Source organism: Pteronotus mesoamericanus, unplaced genomic scaffold (assembly GCF_021234165.1).
Source record: "Pteronotus mesoamericanus isolate MK-2021 breed Mesoamerican mustached bat unplaced genomic scaffold, CSHL_Meso_final contig_192, whole genome shotgun sequence".
NCBI lineage: Eukaryota > Metazoa > Chordata > Mammalia > Chiroptera > Mormoopidae > Pteronotus > Pteronotus mesoamericanus.
In genome coordinates, this window is record NW_026555082.1 from 2587881 (window position 1) to 2615363 (window position 27483).

Below are 27483 nucleotides of genomic sequence, written 5' to 3' on the forward strand. Positions count from 1 at the left end.
TTGTGTTTTTATAAGTAGATTCACAAGATAATTAAAAATTCACTTTTTCTCAGTAAAACCTCGCATTGTCTCCTAGTACTGTATTTAAGACTCAGATTCAGGTAGTGACAAAAGTACCTGTTTTTGCCTTCACTGCAAGTTGAACAGCAGCACCGGAAAGTGTGTGAGGCCTGGGGCCACGGTGTCCTCAGCGGCGGCCCTAACCTCTTGAGATGATGAGCATCTTCTCTCCCCAGAGACCGCGGAGGGAGGAGAGGCCCCCGGCGGCCCCCTGGCGGCTGAGGAGGGGGCGGCAGGCGGGGCAGGCTGCCTCGCAGGCCCCCACACGCCCGCATGCAGGCCGCAGGGCTGGGCGGCTCTGGGTCTCTTGTCCGTGAAGTACGTAATTTTCTTCTCGTTTTCCGTGACTCAGTCTGTGAATTCGACTGACAGCTTTTTTCCAGCATCTGCCTGGTACGTGTGGAGCCGTGATCTCAAAGGTCAGGCTGATGCTTCACATTCACCAGGGAATTGCCACGTTGATTGGTCTGCTGTTTGGATTCTGGGTTTCTTGTTGGTCACACAGTAGGAAAGTCTTCATAGTCACTCAGTCAAACACGTCTGCCACTGCGGGCACTGTCCTGTGTTTGGGACATGTCCATGAACAAAACATAGATCCCTAGTCTCTTAAAGCGTACGTTGTAATAGGATGGCAGTCAGTCAACAGTCCCAAGTCAAGTCCCCACCATGGAACAAAATGGTGAAAGCCATGAAAAAAATCGCAGCCAGGGTAGGGCATCACAGAGGTCCCAGGGTTCAGACGGGCGCCTGTGCAGTCGCGTGGTGGGGGTGGGGTGCTCGAGCAGATCCTGGGCTCCGGAGGCGGCCCCGGGCAAGGCCTGAGGCCGGAGTGGGCGCGGGGTGCCGGGTGTCGCAGCGGGGTGCCAGCTGGGCCCAGACAGCCCTTCGCCGCAGGCGCGCGCCCAGCCCAGACGTGGAGCTGCCGGTGCTCTCCGGCAGAGGGCCGCGCCGCGCCGCGGCACCCTCATGGCGAGCGTGCAGGTTCTTGGCGGTAATTAGGGGGTGCTGGCCCGGCGAGACGGTGGTTGGGGTCTGGGTATGTTTTGAAATGAGTCAAATGCCTTTGCTCTGGAGTTAGATACAGGTGGGTAAGAAAAAGCCAAGGGCAACTGTATGGTTTCTGGCCTGAGCAGCAGAAAGAATGGGGGAAGGGGTGCGGGGCCTCTGGCTGTGGAGAGGCTTGGGCGGGGGGCGGGGGGCGAGTTGTGACCCCAGGCGGAGACGGCGGGGAGACCCTGGGGTCCCAGAGTCCCTCAGTTCCTGTTCAAAGCTGGGGAAGAAGTTCCCTGCAGAAGAGGAAAGGACCCGCCCTGAGCCCTGGACGCCCCGTGGAATGGGAGCAGGGGTGGAGGTGGGGCCCAGGCCTGGGGGTGCCAGAGCGGGGGCGGGGGGGGGCGGTCAGTGCCCTTTGAGCAAGTGTGGGCCGCCATTTTCCCCTTACTGGAACATTTCAAACCTTTATTAAATAAATAGGTCCCCCCCTCCTTTTTCCCTGGGGGCACTTCGCTTCCTTCTCCAGACCCCTCCCGCCCAGTGGCTCTTGTGCAGGGCACCCTGCAGGAACTGGTGGGGTGTCCCGAGCCCCGCCCAGCACAGGTGTGGGGGCAGCCTGTTCTTCCTGTCCGTACGCCTGGGACACATTTCAGATTGTTTTCCTTGCTTCTGTTCTCAAGGACAAACAGCACCGTGAGTGAAACTCCTTTAGGAGACGTTTGCTTACCACGTGCCCTGATGAGGTGGCCATTCTGCAAAAGAAGTTTGCGTAGTTTTCAGCCTCTTCTCTGCCGTCGTCCGCTTGCATTCTCGTGCGGCACTGATGGGTGAGACATGGGTGTGCCTCTGTTACACACGGTCCGCCCGAGGAGTCGCCAGGGGCGGTCACAGTGAAATGCTTTCTTAACTGACGGATGCTGATGGGATTTTAGTGGCAGCATGAAGTTTCCTTTACTGAGGTTAAAACATGAAACCCCACCCGTTCCTAAGGGGCCCAGCCCCTCCCTCTAGAGGCTACCTTCTCTGGATACAATGAATTTTGAAAAGGAACTTTCTAGAGTGCTTAAATCACGTAAGCAGCAAAGACAAGGCCCCATGTTCCCCTCGTTTGTGCTCCTTCAGTCCCGTGGAATCCCGGCGAGGCAAGGGGGCCCGGCGGGCCGCTGCTGCTGGCGCCATGAGCCGGAGAGCCGGAGTGAGGTCCCTGTTTCCGCTCTGCTGCCTGGGCTCCTGCCGGGATCAGGCCCAGCAGGAGCCAAGGCACCGTCCCGAGGGGCGTCTGCGACAGAGGCCCGAGCAGAGAGCTGCAAGGGCCTGCCCCTGGGAAGGAAGCCCGGCCGCCATGGTGGCGCCACACCGGCCTCTCCAGGAGCTTGGAGAGTGACAGAATTTTAAAGGAAAGTGTCCTACATGTGCCTTTTGAGCAAACTGCCATTGCTGTGGAAATCACCCCCACACACCCTGTCCCGGCCGCTCCTGCGCAGTGAGCGACGCACAGTGGCCGCGGCCTCTGCGGGAGTGGCTGTTCACGCAGGCAGCTCGGGCCGGCGGCCGACGGTGGCACTGTCTTCCTGGCCTGCCCAGGCCGCAGGGGCTTCGGGTACGTGCCCGGGCGGCAGAAGCTAGGGCGGGCCTGGGTAGGTGCTCAGAACCGAGTGAGGGGTTTTTCTGCTGGTGGCTATTGACTTGGGGGTTTTAACTGGTGATTTACTGGGAGATCGTTCGTAAGGGGAGGAGGTGGTCCTCGAAGGGAGCAATGTGAAGTGAAGGGCGTGTCCTGACAGCGCAGGTGGGCCCCGGGGGGACCCCTGAGAGTGGGGCCTGGGCGTCCTTGGGTTCAGGGAGGAGGACCGAGTCCAGCGGCATGGGCGTTGGGTCTCTAGTTTGCCGCTCTGAGGGGCCAGAGGGGTGGCGGCAGCGTGGCGCCTGGGTTCAGGTGGGCTCGGGGGGACAAGCGCCTGGGCAGCACTGTGGTCCGTGGGTCAGGAGGAGCTCAGGCAGCGCCTCGGGACTGTCCTGTGTCCCCAGGAGAGAGAGATGACGGGGAGGAGGAGCAGGGGCAGCGGCTAGATGGGGAAGGTGGGGCACAGGGAGAGTGGGGTGGGAGGGTCCGAGGCCGTCCTGTGTGGGCCAGACTGAAGGAGGGGAAGCCCGCGTGCTGGGGAGCAGAGCCGAGCGCAGAGCGGACGGTCCCTGCCGGGCAGAGCGCCCAGGGAGCCGCTGGGCCTGCAGGGCCACAAAGGCTGGCATTCCTTCCCGAGCAGGGCCCCTCGGGGCTTCACCCACCCAGGTGGCGCAGCCCCGTCTAGAGGTGCCCCAGGCAGTGGGGCCTCGCCTTGGAGGTAGACGCCCTTGACCCAGGCAGCCTGGTTTCCAGGCTCCAGTTTCATGACCTCGGGTTTCCCGTGGAAAGTGCAGGGTAGCAGCTTGTCACTCTGAGCTGTTGGCAGAATCCAGCAGACAGCAGGTGCAGGGCAGGGCGCCTGGCAGGTGTTGGTGAGAACAGCCACTCACGCAGGACACCTGCTCCTCCTGGCGGCGGAGGCGCCGAGCCCTGGACGGGGGCTCAGGCTCAGGGACTCGGCCCTCCCAGCAGAGGCGGAGAAGGAGACTCCCGTTCCCCAAGTTCCCCAAGCGTGGGGTTCTGGTCTCCGGCAGAGCCTGCCATTCAAAAAGTTGACGGCCTGTGCCGCCGTCTTCCTTGACCCCACGCCCTTCAGTGTCCCCAGGGGCAGGAACAGAGGAGCCAGTGTAAGAGCGCGGGCAGGGCCTGGCAGGGTGGGCTGCGCCTCCGCTCCCGAGAGGCCTGCCTGGCCCCAGCGGTCCCAGCCCTCCTGCGGCACTGACAGCCAGCAGCCTTGCCAGGCTTCCGTCTCGAGCCTTCCTCCCTGCCCTCACTGGAGCGTCAGCGTGGGGGCAAGGATCTTCATCCTCCTTTTCCTTTTTTTTTTTTTTTTTTTTTTTTGTATCCCAAGTACCTAGAATAGTACCTGGTACGTAGTACAAAGTAAGTATCCAAGTATCCATAAAGCACAGGCAAGAGATGCCTCAGAGGCGCCTTCGGTCAGGACTGCTCTGAGGCCCCGCTGGGCGCCAGCAGCCCTCGCGCCCTGCCTGCGTCGCAGCCGAGGCTCGGCGCCCGGCACGCTACCCGCAGGGTGCAGTTCTGGGGGCGTGGGGGCGCCCCGTCCCCGTGTGGCCTGAGCCGCTGACTCTCTTGCTCAGCCCAGGCCGGTGCTGTGGCCGCACAGACGGGTGGGCCCTGCCTCCCATGACGTTTGCCATCAGATAAGAGCGGGGTGAGGACACTTGGCCTAGTGCCTCTGTCTGTGCCCCTCACCGCGGGGTCACGGTCAGTGTGGGGTTTGGATTTCGGCCTGGAGCTTAGCATCAGGGTGGGCGTCGTGGTGTGAACAGTGGCCTTCGCCTCTGCGCGCCACGTCCCAGGCACCCGTCCCGTGGGGGAGATCTGCCGAGCAGGGGTCCTGGTTCAGGGACATAGAGAAGCTGGTCCTCGGGGGGCACCAGGGGTGGAGACAAGACCACCGCCTGCTGAGAGGGTCTGGGCCCCTGAGGGGGAAGGCCGGGAAACGGGGCCATGTGATGCACTCTTGTTGCGGTGGGCTCTGGCTTCGGGCTGGTGACCGTGTGGGCTCTTGCAGCTGTTTGTGTGATTGGGCGGACTGCTTACAAGCCCTGAGGGCCTCCCGCCTTTTCCAGCTCGCGGGGGCTGTTGCTGTGGCTTCTGGCCGTGGTCAGATGCCCCCTCATACCGTGGGGCGGTGGGCAGGCGCTGCGTGCGGCGTCACTGAGAGAAGAGACGTCGGGTCAGGCTTGGCCCTTCCTCCAGCCTGTGTCTTTTGTATTTGCTGCTCCCGCTCTTCCCCGCACCTGCCCCACCTCTCCGTGCTATTTTAGGCCAGCATGCCAGAGCTCGTCCCTCCAGCAGGGGGCGTTTCAGGAGCTGCGCAGGGTGCTCTCGCTCGCACCCCCAGGGAGCTGGGCAGGCCGCCCTGGTGGTGTCCTCTGCTCTCAGGAACTTCAGTAGTCGAGGCTCAGGTGTTTGGAGACAAAACGCGTGTTCCTGCTGGGCGTTTTGCTTCTCCAAGTTAAACTGCCCCAGTTCTCAGGTGTTTCTAGAAAAGACCTGAAGACTTGCCATCCGTGTTTGTTCGTTCCCACGTTCGCTCATCCACATGCGTATTTGGGGCGGGCAGGCTAGGGTGCGGCAGCTCCTCGGGAGGGCCCGGTGCTGAGCTCTGGGAATCGAAAAATAAGCCAGGTGAAGCCCTGCCTTCTAGAAGCTGGTTCTCACAGGACAGGGAGGCAGGTACGGTCTTGAACCTGGTGCGGCCCATGCTGCACGAAGGAATGCCGGGGATCAGGGCTGGCCGAGCAGGAGGCAGGGCCGGTGGGTGGAGCGGGTATGGGTGACAGGTTCAGCCTGAAGCCCCCCCATATCGGCCCAGGGAAGGAGGAAGGAGCGCGCGTGCAGAGGCGCAGGGCAGTGATGGCGCCAGACAGGCTGGTGCAGCCCCAGGCAGGCTCTGACGTGGCACCACCGCAGTAAAGTGTGTCTCCGACAACGCACCGCTGTTCTCTGAAGGGGACATGGGCCCGGCACGTGGGAGAGCCGGCAGGCTTCGAGGTAAACTGCCGCCGCCAGACCAGAACAGCCCCTGCTGCCCTGCGTGGGGAGCCAGGTCCCAGGGACCGGAGAGGAGGCGCCTCTGCGTGGGGCACGGGGCACGGGGCGTGCCAGCTCCTTCCAGAGTGAGCTCTGCACCAACTTGCCTCCGCCTCCCGGGAGGCGTGGTCCATGGTCGGAGCAGGTGCTTTCTGTCCGGAAATAAGCTGGGAAGTAGCGCATGCGTAGTTCCTACAGCACCAGGAGCCGGGCGCTCCGCCAGCCCCGAGCGCATTGCGCGCCTGGGCACTGTTCAGGCGGGTCCCTCTGCTCGGCCCGCAGGCCCGCTTCCAGCCCTTCCCCGCCCCGCTCCGCGGGACCTGCTGCCCGACTCCAGGGGGTTCTCGCTCTCAACCCCACCTTGGATGACCCTCTTCTCTGCTGCCCCGTCCCTCGTCCCTGGGTCCCCTCCCCACATGCTCTGAGTGCTGCAGAATCTCGATGGCTTCTCCTGGGGCGCTCGGTCTGCAGTGTGGGGGGAGGGGGAGTCCTGTCACCCAGGAGGGCCTGCTGCACACTGGCCTGGTGTGCAGGCGCGTTGTTGGGCCGCATGTCCCACCGTCACGTCATTAATAAATTGAACCAAAACACTGGAACTGGACTGGGAAAGAAAGTCACGTTACCCTGGGTCCTGGAGGCTGGTCTCCGGGAAGAACGAGGAGGCGGTGGCCTCCCCACCCCCCCCCAGACAGGCGCTGCAGCCGCGACGTTTGTGCAGCAGCGCGGGTGGCCCTTCAAGCACAGTGTCACCAACTTTAAACAATTATGTAAGGCCTTTATTATTTCTTTCTGAAAGTGAAAAGCATTTGAAGTGCTGAGCAGTTTGGGTCAAAAGTATTACCAAAAGTAGACTTTCCATTTCAGTGAAAATGTAATAGGAGTTTTGTTCTTTCGCTGAGCGGCGTCCTTCGAAACTAGCCCGAGCACGTTAACGCAGGCTCCCTATACCAGTCCTGGGAGCAGGCCAGGAGGGGTGGGGGAGAATGAAGGTGGAGACATAGGGCCTGGCCCCACAGTCCGCGTCTTCCGAGACGAGACCCACGGTGACCGTGACGTGGCTGGGAGCGTGGCGGGGAGGAGGAGGTCCTGCCTGGAGGCCGGAGGCCGGCGGGGGACAGGTGGGCTCTGGGCTTCAGGTGGACGGGAGAGAGCCCCAGGTTAGACCAAAACAGCGAAGGACAACAGGTCTGGAGGTGGTGCCGCAGCCATTGGTCTCGGGTCTTGCGCGCGCCGCCCTGAGTGTGTGTGGACGTGGTGGTGCCCAAAGCTGGGCTGTTTCTGGAGCCATTGGTCTCAGTTCCAACTAAATCCTGGACAGTCTCACCTCCGAGCCTCGCAGGGCCCTGGGCAGGCCAGAAGCACCTCTACAGCCCCCCGAGGGCTAGTGAGCAGCGGAGTGGAGCCGGTCCCTGAGGCCAGAGTAGAGCCGGCCTTCTCACGTGGACACCAGGGTGGCCACAGGAGCGTGGTCCGCAGTGACGGCCTTGGAAGTGCGCGGGTCGGCTCCAGGCCAGGCTCTTCAGGCCAGGCTCGGGGGGGGGCTCCTGGCAGCCATTGGCTGGCCACATCAGAGATGGGAGGAGCTGGAAGGTGCTTTCAGCTTCTCTGGGCGTTAAGTTACTCACTGAGTCAGGCCTTCAACGCTGACGCTGACGAGCCTCAGCTCTGGAGTGGGTGTGGAAGGCAAGACTTCTGAGACCAAGCAGAACCACACCTACAGAGAGGGCTCGGTCCCCACTGCGCACACGTCCTGCAGACCCCACCAGCTATGCGTGGGTCCCGGGGTTCTCCTCACGCAGTTCTCACGCACAAAGCCCCACCTCTCCCAGCTGAAATGCTGTCCCCCTGCTCCTGAAAGCCTCAGCCAGAAAGATTGTACCCCTGTGTTACCTGCGGGGAAGCAGACTCACTCAGGATCTGGCGAGCAGAGGGCGCAGCCCCCAGGGTGTTGTGGGAGGCGTGGTGTCAGCTGGGTGCTCCAAATAGAAATGCAGAAGAAGGAACCTCCAGGCAGCCGCCTCCTCTTCAGCTCCTGCTCAGAGCAGCGGGTTCTGCACACTCAGGGCTAGAATGTTCTAGAAGGTCAAAGAACAGCAAAAGGAGCCCACAACTTGGTACTGCGCGGGCCAACCAGTCCTCCTCTCTGAGCCTCGGTTTCCCTGTCCTCGGTTTCCCTGTCCTCGGTTTCCCAGGGGCAAGGTGGTGACTGCACGCGGAGCAAGGGGGGGCGTGGTGACAGCCCAGTCCTGCCTCCAGGGTCTCCCACGAACTGTGACACATGAGGGCGTTTTTTTTTTTAACAAAACACTTAGAAGAATTTGGTTCGGCTTATGTAACTAATACATGTTCACTGCAGGAAGTTTGGAAATAAAGTTTAAAGAAGGAAGTCACCTGTTAGCTCGCCACCCACAGCTCACTACTGTTCCTTGGGGTTTTTCCATACATGTTCTGTGTGGGATCTGAGGACAAGCTGTTTTATAACCTGATTTACCCGTCAGCTTCCTGAAGCACGTGGGCAGCTCTCGCGGAGCTTTGCACACGGCGGTTGCTGCCGGCCTGGCACCTCTTCAAGGGCGGCGTCCTGGGCCTGTGGCCGCCCCTGTCTGTCGGCGCAGGCCTGCCCAGTTCTTCCCTGTTCTCCGTAGTTGTCTCTCTCCACTGTTTCTGTAGGGCAGTCAGTGTCTCTCAAAGGGGCCGGGGCAGCTGGGTCCCCATACTGCTGGCCTCTAGAAGTCGGAGGCCGGCGACAGACCCCCGCAGGGCTGGCCGGCCTGGATGTCAGTGAGGCCGCAGCCGCGAAGCCAGGCAGCGGGCCCCTCTCCCAGCCGCAGCGGTGGTGACCGGTCTGAATGCCGCCAAGGTCGCCAGTCGGTGTCCTCCACCCAGACTGTGAATGAGTTGAGTGTGTGCCCTCAGTGGCGGAGGTGGAGGGGGGCGGCGTTTCTTCGGCTTCCCGTGTTTGACCGAGATTTCAAGGAAGGTGAAACTCCCCCTGTGCAAAGGTCCGTGGAGTCCAGAGGGATGAGAAGGTTGGGGGCCTGGGCCGAGGTCCACGCGTGCACTGCTGAGCAGAGGCCGTGCCCCGAGAGTTCGGGCAGCTCGCGAGAGCGCGTGTGGCACAGCAGAGCGAGAGGGGAGATCCCAGTGCTGCGGAGGGCGAAGGCCAGGCATGCAGCCCGTGTCCGGCCTGGTGTGGCGGGGCCCGAGGAGGGCCCGGGTGACGAGGGCTGGGCTCTGCCGTTCCAGCCCCAGGGAGGTGGCTTTAGTGGCTTCAGTGCCTGGGAGATGCTGAGCTAGGCCCTGCCGCCCTGGGCCTTCCTGGGTGACATGTTGAGGGGCGTGCCCGGTCTGGCAGTCCGGGCGGTGAAAGGGGATGTTGAAATGTTCTCCCAAGACGCGGTGCACCTGCCTGAGCAGGCCGCTCAGGTGCCGGGGGCCCAGCCCCTCGCTGCGGGGGCAGAGGCGGGCGGGCCGGCCAGGAACCGGTGGCCCACGCGCTGTCTCCGCACACAGGGCCTCGATGGCGGGGACACAGGGAGACTGGCCGAGGAGGGCATCCCGCGGCGCCTGCTGTCTTCCGCACGTGCCGCGCCTGTCGCAGGGTACCCCTCTTGGCTGCGTGGCCTGACCCAGCCCCCACGGGCCGGGGACACTGGAGCCCAGGAAAGGGAGCCCTGCCTGGCACGTGCCCCTGGCCTGGCCCCCAAAGGCTGGGCGCAGAGCACCTCTCCTCGCCAGTCCGGGCACCAGGGGGCCAGCCCAGCCAGGGGTTGGCTCACACAGTCCCTGGCCAAGGCTTCTGGAGTGAGCCCAGCCCCCAAGCAGATGCCAGGACCCGCCTGCAGCACCTACTCCACGGCCTGCCCCCACCTGCTGCCGCGGTCCTCCGGCCCGGGCTGTGCGCACCCAGTCTTCAGTGGGCAAGACTGAGGCAAGGAGCAGCCTCTGGCGGGCCAGGCCTGCGGGGCCCAGGCTTGAGAAGGGGCGCTCCAGGCCCTGGAGGGGGTGGGGGCGGTGGCAGGACAGAGGCGGCCCTGGCCAGCAGGTGGCAGCACAGACTGTCCTCAGGGCTGAGGAACTAAGAAACCAGCCAGGGCCAGTGGCAGCTCTGGTGTGGCTGGACAGCCCCAGGCCGCCTCCTGGCCAGGGACCCTGTGGTGGGACCCATGGTGGGGGGCCAAGGGGCTGGGGTACCAAAGGCTCCTAAAGGTTCCACCCTGGACGGGTAGCTCAGTCAGGTACAGCATCGTCCTGATCTGCAAAGGTTGTAGGTTTGATTCCTACCCAGGGCAAGTACAAGCATCAGCCGGTGAGTGCCTCAGTGGGTGGGACAAGAAGTTAATGTTTCTCTCTCCCTCCCTCTCTCTTTAAAATCAAAATTTATTTTAAAATCAGCAAAAAGAAAAAAGATGGGGGGGGTGCTCCAAGGTGGCCGGAGACCTAAGGGCCCCCCAGGGCTTCCTGGAAAGAACTGTAGGGCTGGGCCTGGGACAGGACCAGGCTGGTGGGGGCGTATGTGCGGGAGACTGACGGGCTCCTGCCCCCTGCTCACAGGATCCCCGTGGCTGCACTCTGCAGGGTGGGGCTGAGCAAAGTGACAGGCTCCCCCCACCCCCACCCCCAGGCCTGCGGGGAAGCCAAGCGGGCAGGGTGGCCTGGCTGAGCGGGGTTCATGGAACAGGACTCGGCGGACACAGCACAGCGACCCCCTCCCGGTCCCTGTTCACCTTCCAGAAAGCGAAGCAGAAAGGGCCGACTCCGGGCAGACCGAAACCCTAGTTTATTTCAGCATCAGCAACATCTCAGCCATCACAAAAATAAACTCTACCGAGGGCGACGGAGGTCTACGGCGAGGCTAAGGGCTCAGCCGCCAGGCGGCGAGCGTAGGGGGCGTGGCGGGCGCGGCCCGGGCAATAAGTTAGGAAGCAGCGGGGCTGGTGGCCTGGCCGGCGCAGGCCGGGACTTCACTTCTGGGCGGGCACGAGGTCGTCGATGGCCTGGCCCTGCTCCAGCCGCTGCTCCATCTCGATGAGCAGCTTCACGCCGTCCACCACCATCTGCACCAGCTCCACCTCCGAGAAGCCCAGGCGGTCCGCGTTGGAGACGTCAAAGACCCCGCCGACCGCAGCCGTGTCCACGCCACCTGCGAAGACACCGGGTGGGCAGGGTGGGGCGGGGCGGGGGCCGCCCGGAGGTGGAGCGCTGCCAGCAGACCCCGCCCCTCGCACCTGTGCCTCGCTTCTGCAGCCGCAGCCTCTTGAGCACCTCCGGGAACTTCTCGTGCTTGCCCAGGTGGGGCAGCTTAATGTGCACGCCTGCGCGCAGCCCCGTGCCCAGGTTGGACGGGCAGGTGAGGATGTAGCCCAGGTGGGGGCTCCACATGAACTCGTAGTTCTTGGACTTGAAGAGCGTCTCGATCTGGAGGGGCGAGGAGGCGTGAGAGGCGCGGCCTGGGTAGACCAGCTGGGACTCACGAGCCGCCCCCCCCTCCACGAACCCCGGCAATCCCTACACCCCCCTCCCGCTGGACCCTCCCCTCTGGGGCCCACCCCCTCTCCCGGGCCCGAGCCCCAGCCCCGGCGCGGCCAGGCCCGACCTGGGTGAGGCCGTTGCAGAACCGGGTGAACACCTCCTTCATGTTGCCCCCCTTCTGCATGGAGATGACCCGCAGGTGATCCTCTTCGTTGATCCACACCAGGAAGGTCTTGTTGTCATTATGCCTGGGGGAAGGGCACAGTCACGCCTCCTTCCCGGACTGCGGTCTCGGGGCATGTCCCAGGAAAGCCCTCCGGGGGTCCCCAGGCCTGGAGACCCGCACAAGTCCCAGAGGTGTCCTTCCGGCGGCACCCCGCGCGCGGGTGGGCAGGGAGGCCCAGACGCCTCGGAGAGGGTCCCGCAGGCCCGGGGCCGTGCCGATCCGGCCAGTCACGTGCCTGGGGGAGGGGCGCGGGGGGGCAGCTGCCCAACTGGGAGGCAGGAGGCTAGGCGCCCTCCCCGCCCCCGCGGGAGGCGGCTGCGTCACACCGGCACCTGACCGGTCCCGCGGGAGGGGGGCGGGGAGCGGGTGAGAGAGAAAACAAGACGCGCGGCTCCGGATCCCGCGGGGCGGGCGGGGAGCGGCCTGCACGACCCGCGCCCGCCTCCGAGGTCGGCGGGGGCGGTCCTCCCCGGGCGCGGCGCGGCGCGGGCCCTCCGCTCACCTGGGCGGTCAAGGTCACCTGCGCGGCGGCCCCTCCCTCTTCCTCCGCGGCGGCGGCGGCAGAGGGAGGGGTGACCCGCGGGAGGGGGCGTTGTGGGGGGCACGCACCAGATGCCGCGGGCGTCGGGCCAGTCCCGAGCCATGCCCGAGGCCAGCAGCAGGGGCGACACCGGCTTGTCGAAGAGGAAGTGGTCGTCGATGAGCTGCTGCTGCTCCGCCTCGGTCATGCTTTTGAGCGCGTAGTACCGGCCGGCCAGGTCGCCCTCCAGGCTCGACAGGGCTGCGGGGAGGCTGGTTCAGGGGGCGCCCGACCCGCGTGGGCGCGGGGCTGGGGCGCGTTTGCAGGAGCGCGCGGCGGCGGGGGGCGGGGCGCGGGCGGCCGACTCCTACCTTCCACCGCGAGCTTCTCGATGGCTCGGCGCTCCCCGCGGCTGCAGTGCGGCGGCAGGCAGAAGCCGCGGATGCTGCGGCCCGTGCGCACCCGCGAGCTCAGCACGTAGTTGGGGTCCAGGTCGTCGCCGCCCTGCGGGTCTAGCGGCGGTGAGCGCCCGAGCAGCCCCCCCACGCCCCGCCCGCCCGCTCCCCGGGCCGCCCCGCCCCGCCCCGCCCCGCACCTGCAGGTTGTCAGGGTTGAGGTCGGTCTTGTGCTCGTCACTCGGCTTGTAGCCGCCATGCCGGTCCTCGATGATGGGGTCGAAGAGGTCCTTGAACACCTCGTACGACTCCTCGTCGCCCGCCACGCAGCCCACGGTCATGATATACGGATGGCCTGGGGGGGGCGCGGAACGGGGACAATGACGTCACTGCCCGGCCCGCGCCAGCAGCCGGACACCCTGCGGCTGCGCGCGGCGGGGACGCGGACACGCGGGCCCGAGGCGCGTCTGGAGGGCGCTGGACCCCGGCCCCGGGGAGGTCCCGCGGAGGAGGCGCCAGCACCCTCACCCAGGGACTGGGCTGCGCGTACCCGGGTTGTCCACCCCAGTCTGGATGACGTCGTCCAGCGTGAAGCCACTCGGCGTGCTCTTGGCGCGCAGCTCGGCGTACAGCTCGGGGGTCAGCACCTTGGCCATGTGGTTGTTGTGGCCGCTGAGGTCGGGGAACTCGTCCTCCGCCGGGAAGCGCAGCTTCAGCGCGTTGTGGCTGTTGGAGAAGGGCATGGCGGCGGCGGGCGGCGGCTGCGGGAGACCGGGGATCAGCGGGGCTCGGCGCGCCGGCCGGCGGGGACCTGCGGACGGCCGCGCCCCGCGGCCCCGGCCCCTGTCGCCCCGGGACGGGGCCAAGGTCAGTGGGCTCCGCCAAGCGCGCGCGCGCAGGGGGCAACTGCACCGCCCAGGACCCCGGCCCAGCCCGGCGCAGCCCGGCGCACGCGCTCCCGGCGGGGGTCCCCGTCGTGCCCAGAGCGCTTGAGGCCGCGGCCCCGGCGCGGCCGCCCCGGCCCCCGGGCCCACTCACCCGGCGACCGGGGGTGCAGGGAGCGCTGGTTCCTTTCACGGCTCCGGGAGCGGCGCTGGCGAACAGCGGTCGCTCCGCGCTCCCGAGGCTCTTAAGGGACGCAACACGGGCCGCCCATTGGCCGCTATTTATAGCCCATTCATTCCATTGGCCCGCGCTGCGGGGTGGTGTCGCCCCTTTGTCCGTGGCCGGTCGCCCCAGACCAACCCCCCTGACCGCCCACCGTAAGGATTCCCCCGACCGGGACCCTGCATGGTCGGCCTACCTCACCAATCGCCAGTCCCCGGCCCCCGAAGTCGGAACCTCAGACCCTTGGAGCCCCCTGGAGTTCCCCCTGACACTGCCTCCGGGCGGGAAACTGAGGCAGGAGAGCCACCGGGCACTTAAGGGCTAAAGGACTCTCGGGCTGCCCTGCGTCCTGGCTCCCCGCCTTCGCTCCTCCCGCCGGTCCCCACGTTGGCGACGGCAAGAGGCCGGGCCAGAGCCTCCGGGGCTGTCGCAGCAGTTACCGACCCCACCCCCTCCTCCCACCCCAGCTGGTTCCCAGCGGCCGACCTTCTTCAAGGTGCCCGCAGGCATCTCCTGGGCGATCTTGGTGCAGAGTGAAAGGGAACCGGAGGCGCAGTCTGGCTGCGGCCCAGCCCCGAGGCACCCAGGGTGCCTTGACCTTGGGCAAGTCCCCAGAGCTCCGGGAGATCCAACCAGAGACCCCCGCGCCCTGCTTCTGCTCCTTCTGCACGGCCCAGGGAGGCCGCCGGGGAGTGCACAATGCCAGCCTCCAGACCCCGGCCAGGGCCCTCTCCGCAGGGGACAGGTTCAGCCCCACCCCCGCCCCCGCCCCCTAAGGCAGGCAGCCCAGACGCTAGCAAAGATGGGAGGGAACACGAGCAAACAGTACGTGTGAGGTTTAAAAAACCACTAAAAGTCCAAATCACTCAAACTAAAACAATGATTCCACCTTCCACTACCCCCAACACACCCAGATTAGCAAAAATGTAAAAGATTGGCACCAGCCAGTGCCGGCTGTGGGTTGGGACGTGGGGAGACAGGCACTCACAACTGTGAACTGCTACATCTTTTTTGGAACGTTAATTTGGCAGCATCTATTGAAATTAAAAATGGCTGCACCCCATGACCCTGCGAGCCCGCTTCTAGGAATTCAGCCTGTAGAAAGGATCCAGCCTGTTGTCTTTGCAGATAGACAGGAAGAAGTACAGTGGGAAAAACAAGCACAGAAACCAACATGGATGGCACTCGATGCCCCTCCCTTGGGCACCTTGGGTGCTATCGGGGGTCAGCACCTTGGCCATGTGGTGGTTGTGGCCGATAGGGAGGCCTGTCCCCAGCGTGGAATATCATACAGCTATTTAAAAAGAGTGAACTGGCCTGGCTTGCGTGGCTCAGGGTTGGAGCCCCGCTTCATACACCAAAGAGGTGAGGGAGAGGGGGGTCACAAAAAGTGACTCGCAGCTTCTGTGGCTCCTGTCCATCACATGTAGTAACTCTGAGAATAAAGCAAGGAAGGAGGAACCCCTCATCTCGCTGTGTCTTTAACAAAGCCCTGCCAGGCCTGCACCGTGAGCGGGGCCGTCAGCAGGGTGCACGTTGCACCGCTGCCGCGGGTGGGGGGTGGGGGGAAGACAAGCAGCCAGCGAGCAGCCCCGGGAACAAAACACCAGATGGGAGGAGATGGGTGGGGCCGGAGCGGGGCAGCCCGAGGGAGCCCGTGAACTCGGGGAACGGCACATCCCTTCCCCGTCGCCTGTGCAGGCATCAGAGGGCCTGGAGTCTCGCTGGCTGGCCCTGGCTGTGCCTGTGGTGACCGCGGAGGGGACTCCTGGCTCTTCCCCGCCACCCCTCCTCGCCTTGGCATGCTTTGACCTGTTCCCAGTCAGCATTCTGGGTTTTCTTTCTTCCTTTTTTTTTTTAGGCCCATAAAACAAACCACTGTAAAAGGGCACATGGTCCAGGCTGGCTGGACGGCAGGTGTCCTTTAAGCCTGGAATTCCTGCGCTCTGTGCCCCCTGCAGCCCCTTCCCCCAATTTCAGAAATATCTGCAGCTGCCCTCCCCACCCCCAAAGGCCCAATGGGCTCAAGTTTCTGTTTCCAGAAACCAGAGCTGCTGGCTCCTGGAGGCTGACTTGACTTCCAGACCCCGGGGTGGGGGGGGGGGGGCACTCAGAGCTTCCTCTTTGTCCTCAGCCTCTGTGGCTCCTCAGAAGGCCACCCCTCCACCCCGACCCTCAGACCGCAGAGGGCCTGGCCACTTTGGGGGCTGGGAAGGCCCCCGCTGGAGAGGGAGGTCAAGGCCCGGGGCTGCCCTGCCTGCACCCTGGCCTCCTTGGCCTCCCGAGATGGGTGCTTTGGCCCCACTTTGCAAATGAGCAAAGGGAAGGTCAGAGGGTAGTGACGGGGCCAGATCAGAGGTCTGGCAGCCCCGCAGCGAACCTGGGCCCTGGAGTGGCTGGCCCTGCGATGGCCTGACCGGGTGCGCCCTGGGGACCCCTGGCTGGCCAAACCTGGGCTGGACTCAGGCAGACAGCGAGGGCTGTCGGCAGCTGTGATGAGGGAGGGGGCCTTTAGCCCCGAACGTCACGGTGAGGCCCCACCCCAGGCAGTGGCTGCATGGGAACTGGGGCGGCAGTCCCAGAGCCGGACGGGGCGGGGGGGCTGGAGGGGTGCTTCCAGCTGGCCCAGCTCTTGACTGTGGACCCTCCGCTCTGCCCAGGGCCCACAGAAGCCGGTTTGGTAGCGTCTAGGAGAGGAGCTAGGTGACATCACCTGGTGAGTTTACGGTCCTCAGAAATCACACCTGCCCTGGAGGGGGAGGGGAGCCTCAAAGGAGGCCTGGTCTTTCATCCACTGCTCAGCAGGGCCAGAGGAAGTGGGACAGGAGGCCACCCTCGGTGTCTGAGTGCAGCCAGAGCCCACATGCAGCTGATGCTTCCTCCTTCTGCCCTGTCCCTAAACTCTAGAGAATCCAGGGGAGAAGTTGGCCTGGGTTAGGCCGGGGGGCGGGGCGGGGAGGGACGGGGGCTGCCTTGGAGTCGCTGAGCACTCTGCTAGGCTGAGCTGGTCAGAGAGGAGGGTCCGCATGTCACCTGACTCCTGCCAGGGATGCAGGCAGAGCAGCCTCCCCTTGGGCATCCTCAGCTTCTCCTTTTCCTCCAGGGTGACCTTGACCATTTCCTCCTGCCTGTTCCCACCTTCCTTCAAATCTGCCATTAGTTCTCTGCAGCCAAGTTTACTGGTTGGTTGGTTGGTTGAAGATTTTATTATTTAGAGAGAGGGGGAAGGAAGAGAGGGAAAGAAACAAGGCCCACAAGCCAGGCATATGCTCTGACCGGGGATCGAACCAGTAACCTTTCAGTTTGCAGGACAACATCCAAGCCACTGAGACGCACCAGCCAGGACCAGGTTTACCGGATTTAAATCCCAGTTCAACTCTGGCCACATTGACCGAGTGACCTTAGGCAAGTTACTTAACTTCCCTGAGTCTCAGTTTCCCCACCTGTAAAGTGGTCCCTCATAGGGCTGTGGACAGGACTCCGTGAAGTGACACTCAGCTGGGCTTCCGTGGCATCAGCTCGCATTAGAGGAGTACTGATGCACACACTGCCCCGGGCAAGGTGCCAACCTGCCCTGGGGAATCACCTGGGGCCGGGGGGCGGGCGGGTGCGTGAGGACTCAGGCTGAGGGCTGGGGCAGGCTCAGAGGGAGCAGATGGGCAGCTCTGGGAAGGCTGCCTGGAGGAGGGGGCACTGGAGGAGCTGGTCAGCCAATGGCAGCCGAAGTGGCAAGTGGGAAGTTGGGAGCACAGGAAACCGCTGCTCAGTCAGGCAGTCCTAATTTAGGCTTTGTGGGCACCCCGCCTGGGCTCCACACCCCAGCTAAGTGGCTGGAGAAAGAGGAACCCTTCCCCACAGGAGAAGTGGAAAATCGAGATCTCTCAGGGGAGCGAGCAGGGAGTGATTCAGGCTGAGCATCACCAAGGGGGTGAAGCAGAGTCCCCTGGAACAGAGGTTGCAGAGCCGGGGATAGGGCTGGGTTGTCTCAAATGGTGGGAGCAGGAGGCAGGGAGGCCGTGATGCAGCCACGCAGGCAGCTGGTAGCTGGCCCCCAGGGACGTGAACGCATAAAGGGCGGGAGGCCACCAACGGCCCCTCAACTTCTTACCCTCCAGGACAGGGACATGCAGGGGCTGAGGCCAGGTACCTGGGTTTCCACCATGGACTGCGAGGGGCCCCTAGTAAGGGCCACAGGCCGACCAGTCCTGGTCCCGGAGGAGGGAGAGTTCAGAGAGCCCCACAGGCTGGCAGGGCTCTGGGGAGGGGCTGGCTCTTGCAGGGGCCTGGCCACTCCCACTTTACCAGGCTGGAGCCGCCGGGCCTCCGAAGTGTGGTCGAGGGTCATTGCAAACTAGCCCTGGGTTAAGGTGCAGGCTAAGCCCCAGGGTAGTGGAGTGGGTTGGCCGGAGCGGGTTTGGGGGAACGTCTGTAAGCCTCTCCCGTCCCAGGTCTAACGGAACAAGCGCTGGCTGCAGGGAGCTGAGTGCTGCAGGCAGGCGGTCGGGGGCCCCAGTCTTCCCTACACCCCGCCCCCCTCTCCCCGCAGGAACCAGCGCCGAATCCGCCCCGCTGAGACACTCACAGAGCCGCGCCTTCCCTCTTCTGCCCCTCCCCCAGCCCCTGGCTCAGGCCGCTGGCCCCGTCCCCAAGAGCCCAAAGTGCGCCCGGTCCATCCAGCTCTGGTTGCACCCTGGGTCCCAGCGCCGCCTCCCTCCCGCAAGCAGCCTGCGCACGCCGCGGATGTGGCCGTGCGGGACTGGCGGCCTGGGCGGACGTGGCTGCTGCCGACGCGCCCCCAGGCCGCAACCCCTGCGGCCTGGTCGACTCAGCCCCAGCCTCCCGGGATGACCCTCCGCCCTGGGGCCCAATCGGGGGTGGAGCAGGGCGGTTTGCGGTGACAGGATGTCCACGGAGAGGGGCCCCTGGGAGCTGGGCAGCTGGCCGCGCGGCCGCCTGCGCAAGTCGCGGGACGCCCAGCGGGTCTCCCCCCGGCGCGGGTCAGCCCGGCAATCTCACACGGCAGGACGCCGGCGGGGGGGCGCGAGGAGGCGCGCGAGCGCCGGCGAGGAGTCGTGACGTCATCGGCGGGCGCCGCGCGCCGGGCCGGAGGCGGAAGGACTGCGGCCGCGGGAGCCGAGACACGTGCGGGGCCTCCGGTCTGAAGCCGGCCCGGCGTCGCAGGTGGGACTCCGTGGGGCCCCGCGGCGGTGCGTGGGCGGGGGTCGTCCGGCGTGCCCGGCGCGTCCCCGCAGTCTCCCGTCGTCCGCCCGAGCCCGGTGCCAGCGCGGCCTAGCCCGCTCCCCTTCTGCTCGGGCCGGGCCGGTGCTGTGCGTCCGTTTTTAGCCTTCTGGGCGTCCCCAGCCTCTGCTCGTGGGACCCTGGCGTCTCCTGCATCCTCCTGCCACCGCCCGCCCGGAAGCCCGCCTTCGGGGAGGTTGAGCCCAGGGGTTTTCCGCTGAATGTAGTCTGTAGCGGAGGTGGCCTCTCACTGCCAGAGAATAGGTGCCTGGCCCCAGGAGAAGGGCGATGAGAGGGTCCGGTCCTGACTTTGTGGGAGTCCTTGCCGTTGCCTGGCCTCCATCTCTCTATCTGTAATGTGGGCTGATGGCTTCTGTCTCATGACCGAAACCAAGAAGGGCTTCAAATGTCGGCCCCGATTCAGCCTTATTGAGCTCCCCAGGCGGACAGTGCGAGGGCTTGAGCCACCCCCCCACCCCCACCCCACGGCTCAGTATCTGGGAGTCACCGTGCACAGCCTGCCTCCTGGGGCCTCTCCGCGCTCATGCCCCTGTACTTCCTCCCAGGTCCCTGACACCACCAGAGAGCAACACCATGAGCTTCGTGGCCTACGAAGAGCTCATCAAAGAGGGTGACACGGCCATCCTGTCCCTGGGCCATGGCGCAATGATGGCAGTGCGTGTGCAGCGTGGCGCACAGACCCAAACCCGGCACGGCGTCCTGAGGCACTCAGTAGACCTCATCGGCCGCCCTTTCGGCTCCAAGGTGACCTGCGGCCGAGGGGGCTGGGTGTACGTGCTGCACCCCACGCCGGAGCTCTGGACGCTGAACCTGCCGCACCGCACCCAGATTCTCTACTCCACCGACATCGCCCTGCTCACCATGATGCTGGAGCTGCGGCCTGGCTCTGTGGTTTGTGAATCTGGTGAGCTCTTCAGCATCGTGGGCTCCACCTCAGAGGTGGACGCGAAGGTGGAGGTCAGCTCAGCGTTCGGACAGTGTCCAGCAGGCCCTGCTGAAGACAGGCGCATTACTTGGTCTCTTTTAACAAGACCTTTCTGGGGAGCTTACTGCAGGGACTGAGGGCAGAGTTGAAGAAGTTGATTAGGATGCTGGTGCTCTAATCGGAGTGAGGGTTGATGGGAGTGGACCAAGGATGGGCCCCCAAGAGGTGGTGCCCAGTGCGGGGCCACCGTGCTGCTTGGTGCTGACCAGGGCACGCCATCCCCTAACCCTGAGATGCAGGGCAGAGGGTGGCTGGCCCAGCGTCCTGGATCATGCGAGGCACCACTTCCTGGAGGGTAGCCAGGCCCCTTCAAGGTGCTCAGGGCGTGTGGGGAGCCTGCCCCATGTACATCCCCAACCAGCATCCTTGTCGTGGGACCCAGGAGCTGGGGTGCAGGTGGAAGTGCCTGAAGGCCAGCCGCTCCCAGGCCTTTCCCATGCACAGCCACAGGCGCGGGGATGGTCGAGGCTGGAGACCGGGCGCAGGTGCCCAAAGCTCCCAGCATGTTCCTTATGGGCTGGACAGCAGGGGTCCAGGGTCTCGAGGAGTCCCCAGCCCCGCCACTGCCAGCTTTCTGAGGGCCTCCGGCCACGCTGTCCTTTTGTGGGTCGTGGTCTCTCCGTGTGGACATGGAGGCCTGTTGCCCAGGCAGACACTCGGAGCTGGGAAGTCGGGTGTGGGCCCAGGGCTCGGGGCCAGGGGTGGGTGGGCCGAGCGGAGGCTGAGTCCTCAGCACGCGGGCCCCTGGGCTGCCAGTGGCAGGTGGACAGCAGACCTCAGAGTCGGTTTCATCCCCTGCTGCCCCCTCGACCAGGTCCTTGCTCCACTCGAGTAAAAAGTGCTCAGTCGGTGGGCCCCTCTGGTGAGCCGGCTCCTTCCAGGAACTGGAGGGGCAGCCGTGGACGAGACAGGCCAGGCTTCTTCCGCCTCTCAGTGGGGCCGTTTCCCTGTGGTGGTAGCGTGAGGCCTGTAAGGCAGGACTGAGCATCCGAGGGCCACTCAGAGAAGGGTCCCTGGGTCTGGGGCAGGCAGACCCGCCTGCAGAGGGACGTTGGACTGGGGATGATGGGAGGAGGTGTCTGCCAAGAGCCGAGGGAGAGCGCCACCCCGAGGGGCACATGCAGAGGCCAGGGAGGGAGCTGGCTCAGCTTGGAGTGTCGTCGTTAGGAGTCTGACTCCACCCTGCGTGGAAGAGGATCTCTACCGGTTTGTGCAGAGTCAGCCCTGTCCAACGGCGGGTGTCGGGGCAGTTGCAAGCGGCCAGTCTGGTGGCTGTTGCAGAACCAGGAGAGGGGGGCCCAGGCGGACTGAGTGGGCAGGTGGAGATGAGACAAGCTGTGGTTCAGGAGAGATGTGGAAGGCGTGGCAGGAGTTCCTGGTGGATCTGTCGTGGGAGGGAGAGGAGAGAGTCAAGGACACCTCCCGGTGTCTGCCAAGCAGTGGGCGTGAGGGGTTGGGTTGGGGGAGGCTTGGCAGGAAGTGGACTCAGTGCTGAATCTGGTCCAGCTCTGCACTTGTCAGTGCTGAGCGCTGTTTGGGTGTCGCCGGGAGGCGGCGAGTGTGCAGTGGGTGCTAGGGAGGAGTCAAGCTGAGGAACGTGGCTCGGGGGGTTGTCATCGGGTAGGTGGCACCTGCCACTGTGGTCTGAGGGGACGCAGGCCCCAGCTGGGCGCCGCAGGACGGAAAGCAAGCGGAGGGGTGGCCTTCTGTGCTGGGCAGAGGCTCGGTGGTGACAGCGTGGCAGGGGGAGGCACTCTGTGGTGCCCAGCGTCACAGCGCCCCGAGGTGCAGCAAGGCGAGGGCAGAGGAAACCGGGAGGCAGAAAGACGGACCAGCCAGAGTAGCCTGAGCTTGGGGCCCGGGGACCATCCACTGCATGGAAGGCGACGGGGCAGGCCCCGGCCACTTGGTCTGTGCTACCCCAGCCCGTGGCAGAGCCCCGGCCCCGGGCCTGTGCAGCGGGGTTCGCTCCACACACTGGGACTGGGCAGGGCAGACACGTGCCCGGCCCCTGCCTGCCCGCCCGGCCCGAGGCCTAAGGGCAGCCGGGCCCGCGTGCAGCACACGCCTGATGCTCCCTGTAGCCTGCGCTGGCCGACCTGGTGGCCTCCTGGGCCCCTCTTAGGGCTCTTGGGGCTGTTTCCTGGGTGGGGCCAGGAGCCCGGCCTGACGCCCGCCCTGTCCCCCAGGCACCGGCAGCGGCTCCGTGTCCCACGCCATCATCCGCACCGTCGCGCCCACCGGCCACCTGCACACGGTGGAGTTCCACCAGCAGCGGGCAGAGAGGGCACGGGAGGAGTTCCGGGAGCACCGGGTGGGCCGCTGGGTGACCGTGCGCAACCAGGACGTGTGCCGCAGCGGCTTTGGCGTGAGGCACGTGGCGGACGCGGTCTTCCTGGACATCCCGTCGCCTTGGGAGGCTGTGGGCCACGCCTGGGATGCCCTCAAGGTTGAAGGTGCGTGGGGTTCTGGGAGGGTGTGCCCTGGGGGCTGAGCTGGGCTGGGCCCAGCCCGGCCCGGGTCATCTGAAGCCCAGAGAGGTCCTAAATCGCCGGGCCACGGGGCACGGGACCCCAGTTGGACCGGCCCGCGCCAGGGTGCCCTGGGCTGGCTGGGCGGCCTCAGGGAGGTTGCCGGTGAGCCAGCGGGGGTTGGAGGAGTCACATCGGTGAGAGTGGGCTCCAGCTGGGTGCCTGCAGGGTGGAAATGCCTCGGGCCCCTGGGGAACGTGGTAGCCCCTCCTGCGGGAGAAATGGCCCTGGCTGCCGGGTGTGCCAGAGGCCAGAGGCCAGCCCCTGACCCCAGCCGGTCCCTGCAGAGTCGCCCTTCCCTCCAGCCAGGAGTCAGGCACGCCGGTCCCTTTTAGGGAAGAAGTTGGTGTGGAGGCGGAAAGAGGGCTCCAAGCCAGGGAGGCCTGGCTGGGCTCTGGGTTTTTCCCTTTTCTGGAGAAGGAGCCGACAGGGCAGCAGCCCCCTCCCTCCTCCTAGTTGAGCCTGTAGCAGGGGGAGGGGCTGCCCCTCGGAGAGCAGATGCCCTGTGGCTCCCACAGCAAGGCAGTGACCAGTGGGTCCCCCGCCAGCTGGCTCAGGCGCACCCTGGACTCCGGGTCCCTGGTCTCTGCCGAGGTGACTGGGGCTGGGGAGGGGGGCAGCCCCCGCTCCCCTACATCTCTGCTCTCTCTGGCTTTGCCCTGACACCGGTGCCCCTCCCTACCTGCTGCTCTGGGGGCGCTAGTGGGCTTCGGCCCCAGGCCCAGGGAGGCCAAAGCCGGCTACCCTGCCCCGGCCAAGCCTGGGCTGCCCGCTCAGCAGCCTCTTCTTGCTGCCGAGACTCCTCGCTGGTCGCTGGCCTGGGGAGCTGTGCCATCTGCTGTACCCGTTCTCCTTGTCCCTCTCAGCCCCTCCTCTGGGCTCTCTTTGTTCTCTGGATCTGTTTGTTTGGGCCTGAGATTCTTGACTCGCTCGCTTGTGGGTCTGCGTTTTCTGGCGGTTTCCAGCAGCTCGCCCGCCTGCTGTGATCCGGCCCAGCGAGGTGCAGCCCCCGAGTCTCTGGGCCTCTGGCTGTCCAGCAGCCTCAGGCCCTGGCCTGCTGAGGCCTCAGCTTCCCTGGCAACATACACGGGGGCAGGGCCCCGTCTTGGGGGTGACACTGTGCCCTCTCAGTGTTGGCGCCAAGCAGCACGGGCCTCCTCCAAGCCCAGACCGCCCTGCAGCCCTGAGGGTGAGGGCTGTGGGGACGGGCCTCCCGGGCCATTGAGGGCTGGCCAGGCCACGTCCCTTCCCTACCCTGGCGCCCTGAACCTTCCCTGCCAGGTTTGGGACCTGGGCTGGCACTGGGCCAGGCTGAGGGGCACAGTGGGCACCCCTGGTGGGAGGTAGCAGGGAGAGGCTGTCTGCCCCGCCCCCACCTCGTCACCCTCAGCCCTGCTGCCCTGCTACCCTGCTCAGAGGCGGCGCCTCCAGGGGCAGGGGCAGCCTCTGGTCTCCTGGGACGGCAGAGCCCTCGGGCCCCATGTGTGCCCCCGCCCCCGCCCTGCAGCCTGTGCCTTCCAGCTGACTGGTTAGAGTTGTGTGGTTAGAGCCGTCTGGTTAGAGCTGTGTGGTTGGGGCTGACTGGTTAGAGCTGTGTGGTTGGGGCTGACTGGTTAGAGCTGTGTGGTTAGAGCTGTGTGGTTAGGGCTGAGTGGTTAGAGATGTCTGGTTAGAGCCGTCTGGTTTGGGTTGAGTGACGAGGGCCGTGCGGTCAGAGCTGTTCTGGGCCCAGCAAGCTGGCAACTGTGCTGTCAAGGCTCTACCCAACCCCACCCAACCTTCTCCCTGGCCCCTGACCTCTGGCCGCTGCCCTTTGTGGGAGAGGGAGTGCACGGCCCGCCTCAGACCCCAGGGCCGGCCCAGCCTCTACCCTCCTCTCTCTCAGAGGGGCTCTTGTTACCAGAATCCCCGCCTGGCAGGCGAGGTGCCGGCAGGCCCCCGCCGCTGACACCCGGCCTGCTCCCCGCAGGCGGGCGCTTCTGCTCCTTCTCACCGTGCATCGAGCAGGTGCAGCGCACGTGCCAGGCGCTCGCGGCCAGAGGCTTCCTGGAGCTGAGCACCCTGGAGGTGCTGCCGCAGGTGTACAACGTGCGCACCGTCAGCCTGCCCGCACCGGACCTGGGAGCCGGCCCTGGCCCCGATGCCAGCCCCTTCCGCAGCGGCACGCCCATGAAGGAGACCGTGGGCCACACTGGCTACCTGACCTTCGCCACCAAGACCCCGGACTAGCAGGCTGCCCACGGGAGCTCCAGGAGCCGGGAGCACGCAGGCCCAGGCAGGAGGCGCAGCCTGCTGCAGGCTGCCATATACGGTTGGCAGACGCCTGCCGGGCCTGTGTGTGGACAGCCGGTGGGGTGAGGGGACCTGGGGGCCTGAAGGAGGCGGCCAGCCCGAGGCCTCAGGGCCCCTTGGGAGGGCGGCCTCTGCCTCCTCTCCGTTGTGCCCAGCATCCCTGTCCTCTGCTCATTGCCACGTGACGTTCCCACGACCACAGGCTTCTCTGAATGCTGGGGCCCAGGTCTCATGCCTTCCCAGGTGTCCCTCATGGGGAGGGAGGCGGGTGAGCAGGGACTTGAGGGGAGCGGCCCAGGGCCTGGTGCTGCAACGGGCCCGGGACCCCCAAGGCCCAGCCACTGAGCCCGGTCTGGGGGCCAGCCCGCCAGGGGTCGGCCCTGCCCTGGCCCCTCGGCCTCCATCCCCGGTGCTGGCGGGGCCAGGTTGGCCCAGTGCCCAGGGAGAGGCGACCCCGCTGCATTCCCTGCGGCATGACCAGTTCCAGGGGGCCACCACATGCCCCTCCTGCCCAAAGGGCAGCCCCGCCCCCCCGCTGCACCCCCCTCTCCTGCTGGGAGGACAGGCAGCTTCGGCGGGGGGGGGGGGGCACACCTGGGACAGAGGGCAGGATACGGGGGGCACACATGACCAGCCCCCAGCTCTGGGCTGTGGGTCCGGCACCCCCACCACCGTGTGTGACGGGCCTGGGCTTCAGCCCCCCGACCTGGGACGAGGGGTCTGGGGCGCCACGCTGGCCCCGACCCGCCTGGTGGAGAAATAAACACTGTTGCCCTGCATGCTGCCTCGTCTCTGGTGCCCCAGGAGGCCAGAGCCCTGCCCCCGGGGCAGCGCCCAGGCTGGACCCCCTGCACGCGGCCCTGGCCCCCGCTCCCTCTCCTGTCCCACAGCAGGCGCCCCAGAGCTCCAGGCTGCAGGGTGAGGCCTCGGGCGGGGGACTGGGACAAAGGGGCGAGTGTGTGGCCTCCCCCATCCGGCTGCAGAAAGGGCCACTTGTCCCTGGGACGGGTGGGGGAAGAGGGAGGAGAGCGCGTGTGTGTGCTAGCGAGCGGATTATGACCCGCGGTCCCTGGGCTCCGGGTGCCCCCGCCCCCCACAGCCGGGCCTCCGCCACAGTGCAGCGGCGTGCTGCCGCGCGTGCTCCCTGAAGGGCCCTGAACTCATGAGGGGCCCCAAGGCCTGTTACCTTGGCCCGAGGCCACCCCAGGTTTTGTGGGTCCTTGGAGGGCGGGCCTGCAGGAGAACCGGTCTCCTTGTGCCAGTGTCCCTGAGGCTGGGAGCTCTCCTGCTCCCCTCCTGTGCAGCCTCCTGGGGAGACTTGTCCTCTCAGAATCCCTCCGCGCCCCTGGAACCAGCCACCCTGCCCCAGGCCTCTTCCCACTTTTGCAGACAGAACGCCCAGCCTAGGGGACGGGAGGGACGGGGGCCTCAGGCCTCCCCCGGGCCTTAGGGCAAGGCCTGCGGGGTATCTGCTGCTGGCGGCCTCTCCAGGGTCTGCAGAGCTCACGAGCGGCGTCCTGTGCCTCCTTCAGGGCGCTTCTCAAACAGCCTTTCCGCGCCTCCCGCCACCCACCCCTGGGCAGGGGCGCCCTGCTCAGCCACCGTCTGCCCGTACGGGTCCCTCCATCCTAGGAGCCCCTGCAGGCAGCGGAGCTGGGCCCAGCCACTCCCCAGTTCTGCAGGTGGACAGCCTGATGTCCAGAGGGCCAGTGAGCGAGCATCACACCAGTGACCGAGTCAGCCGCATGGGGCCGGTCACAGGGCAAGGACTCAGCTGGCAACTCCCCTGCCCCCGCAGACACTCGGGGGCCTCAGTTTTTCCTTGGAAATCCCCACTGCCCCACCCTGCTGAGCAGCTGACAGCACGTCCAGCTCCCGCCCTTTGCGGCCCGCAGAGACCAGCTCCATGGCCGCAGGCGGGACCCCACCCCAGGCCAGGCTTGGAGCTCGCCTGCCAGGAGGGCGCCAGCCCCCGCCTCCCCAGGAAGCCCCGCCCTGGCCTGGCCAGTCCTGGGCCCACCAGTGCCCTCCGCCCCGTGCTGCCCGCCTGCCTGCTCTCCAGGCGATCTACCTCCTGCCTCCAGCTTGTGGGGCGAGGGCCCCTCCTGCCCACCCCAGCCCCTGCACAGAAGAGGAAGCTGAGGCTCAGAGGAGATAGGACGCGACACACTGGGCTCCAGGCCCCCCGCCCCCTGACCTCCCAGATCACAGTCCCCTGCCCTGCGTGTTCCCCTGGGGCGCGACCCAGGCCTGGGGGCGGGGGCAGAGCTCCGCTGTCCTGCAGGAAGGGTCAGAAGAGGTGACGCTGCGCAGGGTCCAGAGGGGCTGCTGGAAGTTGGTGGAGGGCCCGCAGGAGGCCTTCCCGCACGGGGGTGGGCGGCCAGCCTGGGGAAGGAGCGCCCGCCTGTCCTGTCTGCAAGGCCACTAGGCACAGGCTGGCCACTGGACCAGCGCCCCCCTCTGCCCGGGGGCTGGTGGGCTCGCTGCCGGCCAGGGCGTGCCCGTCTCCCCTAGGGCTCCCTGCTGGGGGCTGGTTTTCCTCACCCTCAGGGCTCCACGCAGCACCCGGGGGAGGCCTGAGGCCCCCGTCCCTCCCCCGTCCCCTAGGCTGGGCGTTCGGTCTGCAAAAGTGGGAAGAGGCCTGGGGCAGGGTGGCTGGTTCCAGGGGCGCGGAGGGGCTCTGAGAGGACAAGTCTTCCCAGGAGGCTGAGCATCCTCGAGGGCCGGGCCCTCCTGGCGCCGAGGGTCCAGCGGGCCAGGGAAGTCTGGCCTGAGGGGCCCTGGGGGACCAGGCACAGTCGGGGGCAAGTGCAGGGTGGGGGGAGCAAAGCCAGGAGGGGCTGGGCCCCGTGCCGGGAGGGATCCAGGCGGGGGTCCCTCAGTCACAGGAGGAGGGTGATGGGGCGGGGAGCGTGTGAGCACGGGAGGGCCCGGGCTCTGGGTCTGCCCGGTCACA

At 66.0% G+C, this 27483-nt stretch overlaps 2 protein-coding genes across 2 annotated transcripts; one reads left to right on the forward strand and one right to left on the reverse strand.

Moving 5' to 3' along the window:
* Positions 1-10505: 10505 nt before the first annotated feature.
* Positions 10506-13445, reverse strand: CKB (creatine kinase B). Its single transcript, XM_054567768.1, has 8 exons — positions 13392-13445; positions 12904-13114; positions 12554-12708; positions 12330-12462; positions 12048-12219; positions 11337-11460; positions 10969-11158; positions 10506-10883 (listed from the first exon to the last, which is right to left on the reverse strand). Exons 2-8 carry the CDS (start codon positions 13094-13096, stop codon positions 10705-10707), a joined length of 1146 nt encoding a protein of 381 aa, XP_054423743.1. The 5' UTR covers positions 13097-13114; positions 13392-13445; the 3' UTR covers positions 10506-10704.
* A 5098-nt stretch (positions 13446-18543) lies between these two features.
* TRMT61A (tRNA methyltransferase 61A) lies at positions 18544-24998 on the forward strand. The gene is made up of 4 exons (XM_054567770.1): positions 18544-18641; positions 19265-19623; positions 21894-22160; positions 24205-24998. The coding sequence occupies exons 2-4, from the start codon at positions 19293-19295 to the stop codon at positions 24462-24464; spliced, it is 858 nt and encodes a 285-aa protein (XP_054423745.1). The 5' UTR covers positions 18544-18641; positions 19265-19292; the 3' UTR covers positions 24465-24998.
* Positions 24999-27483: the final 2485 nt, after the last annotated feature.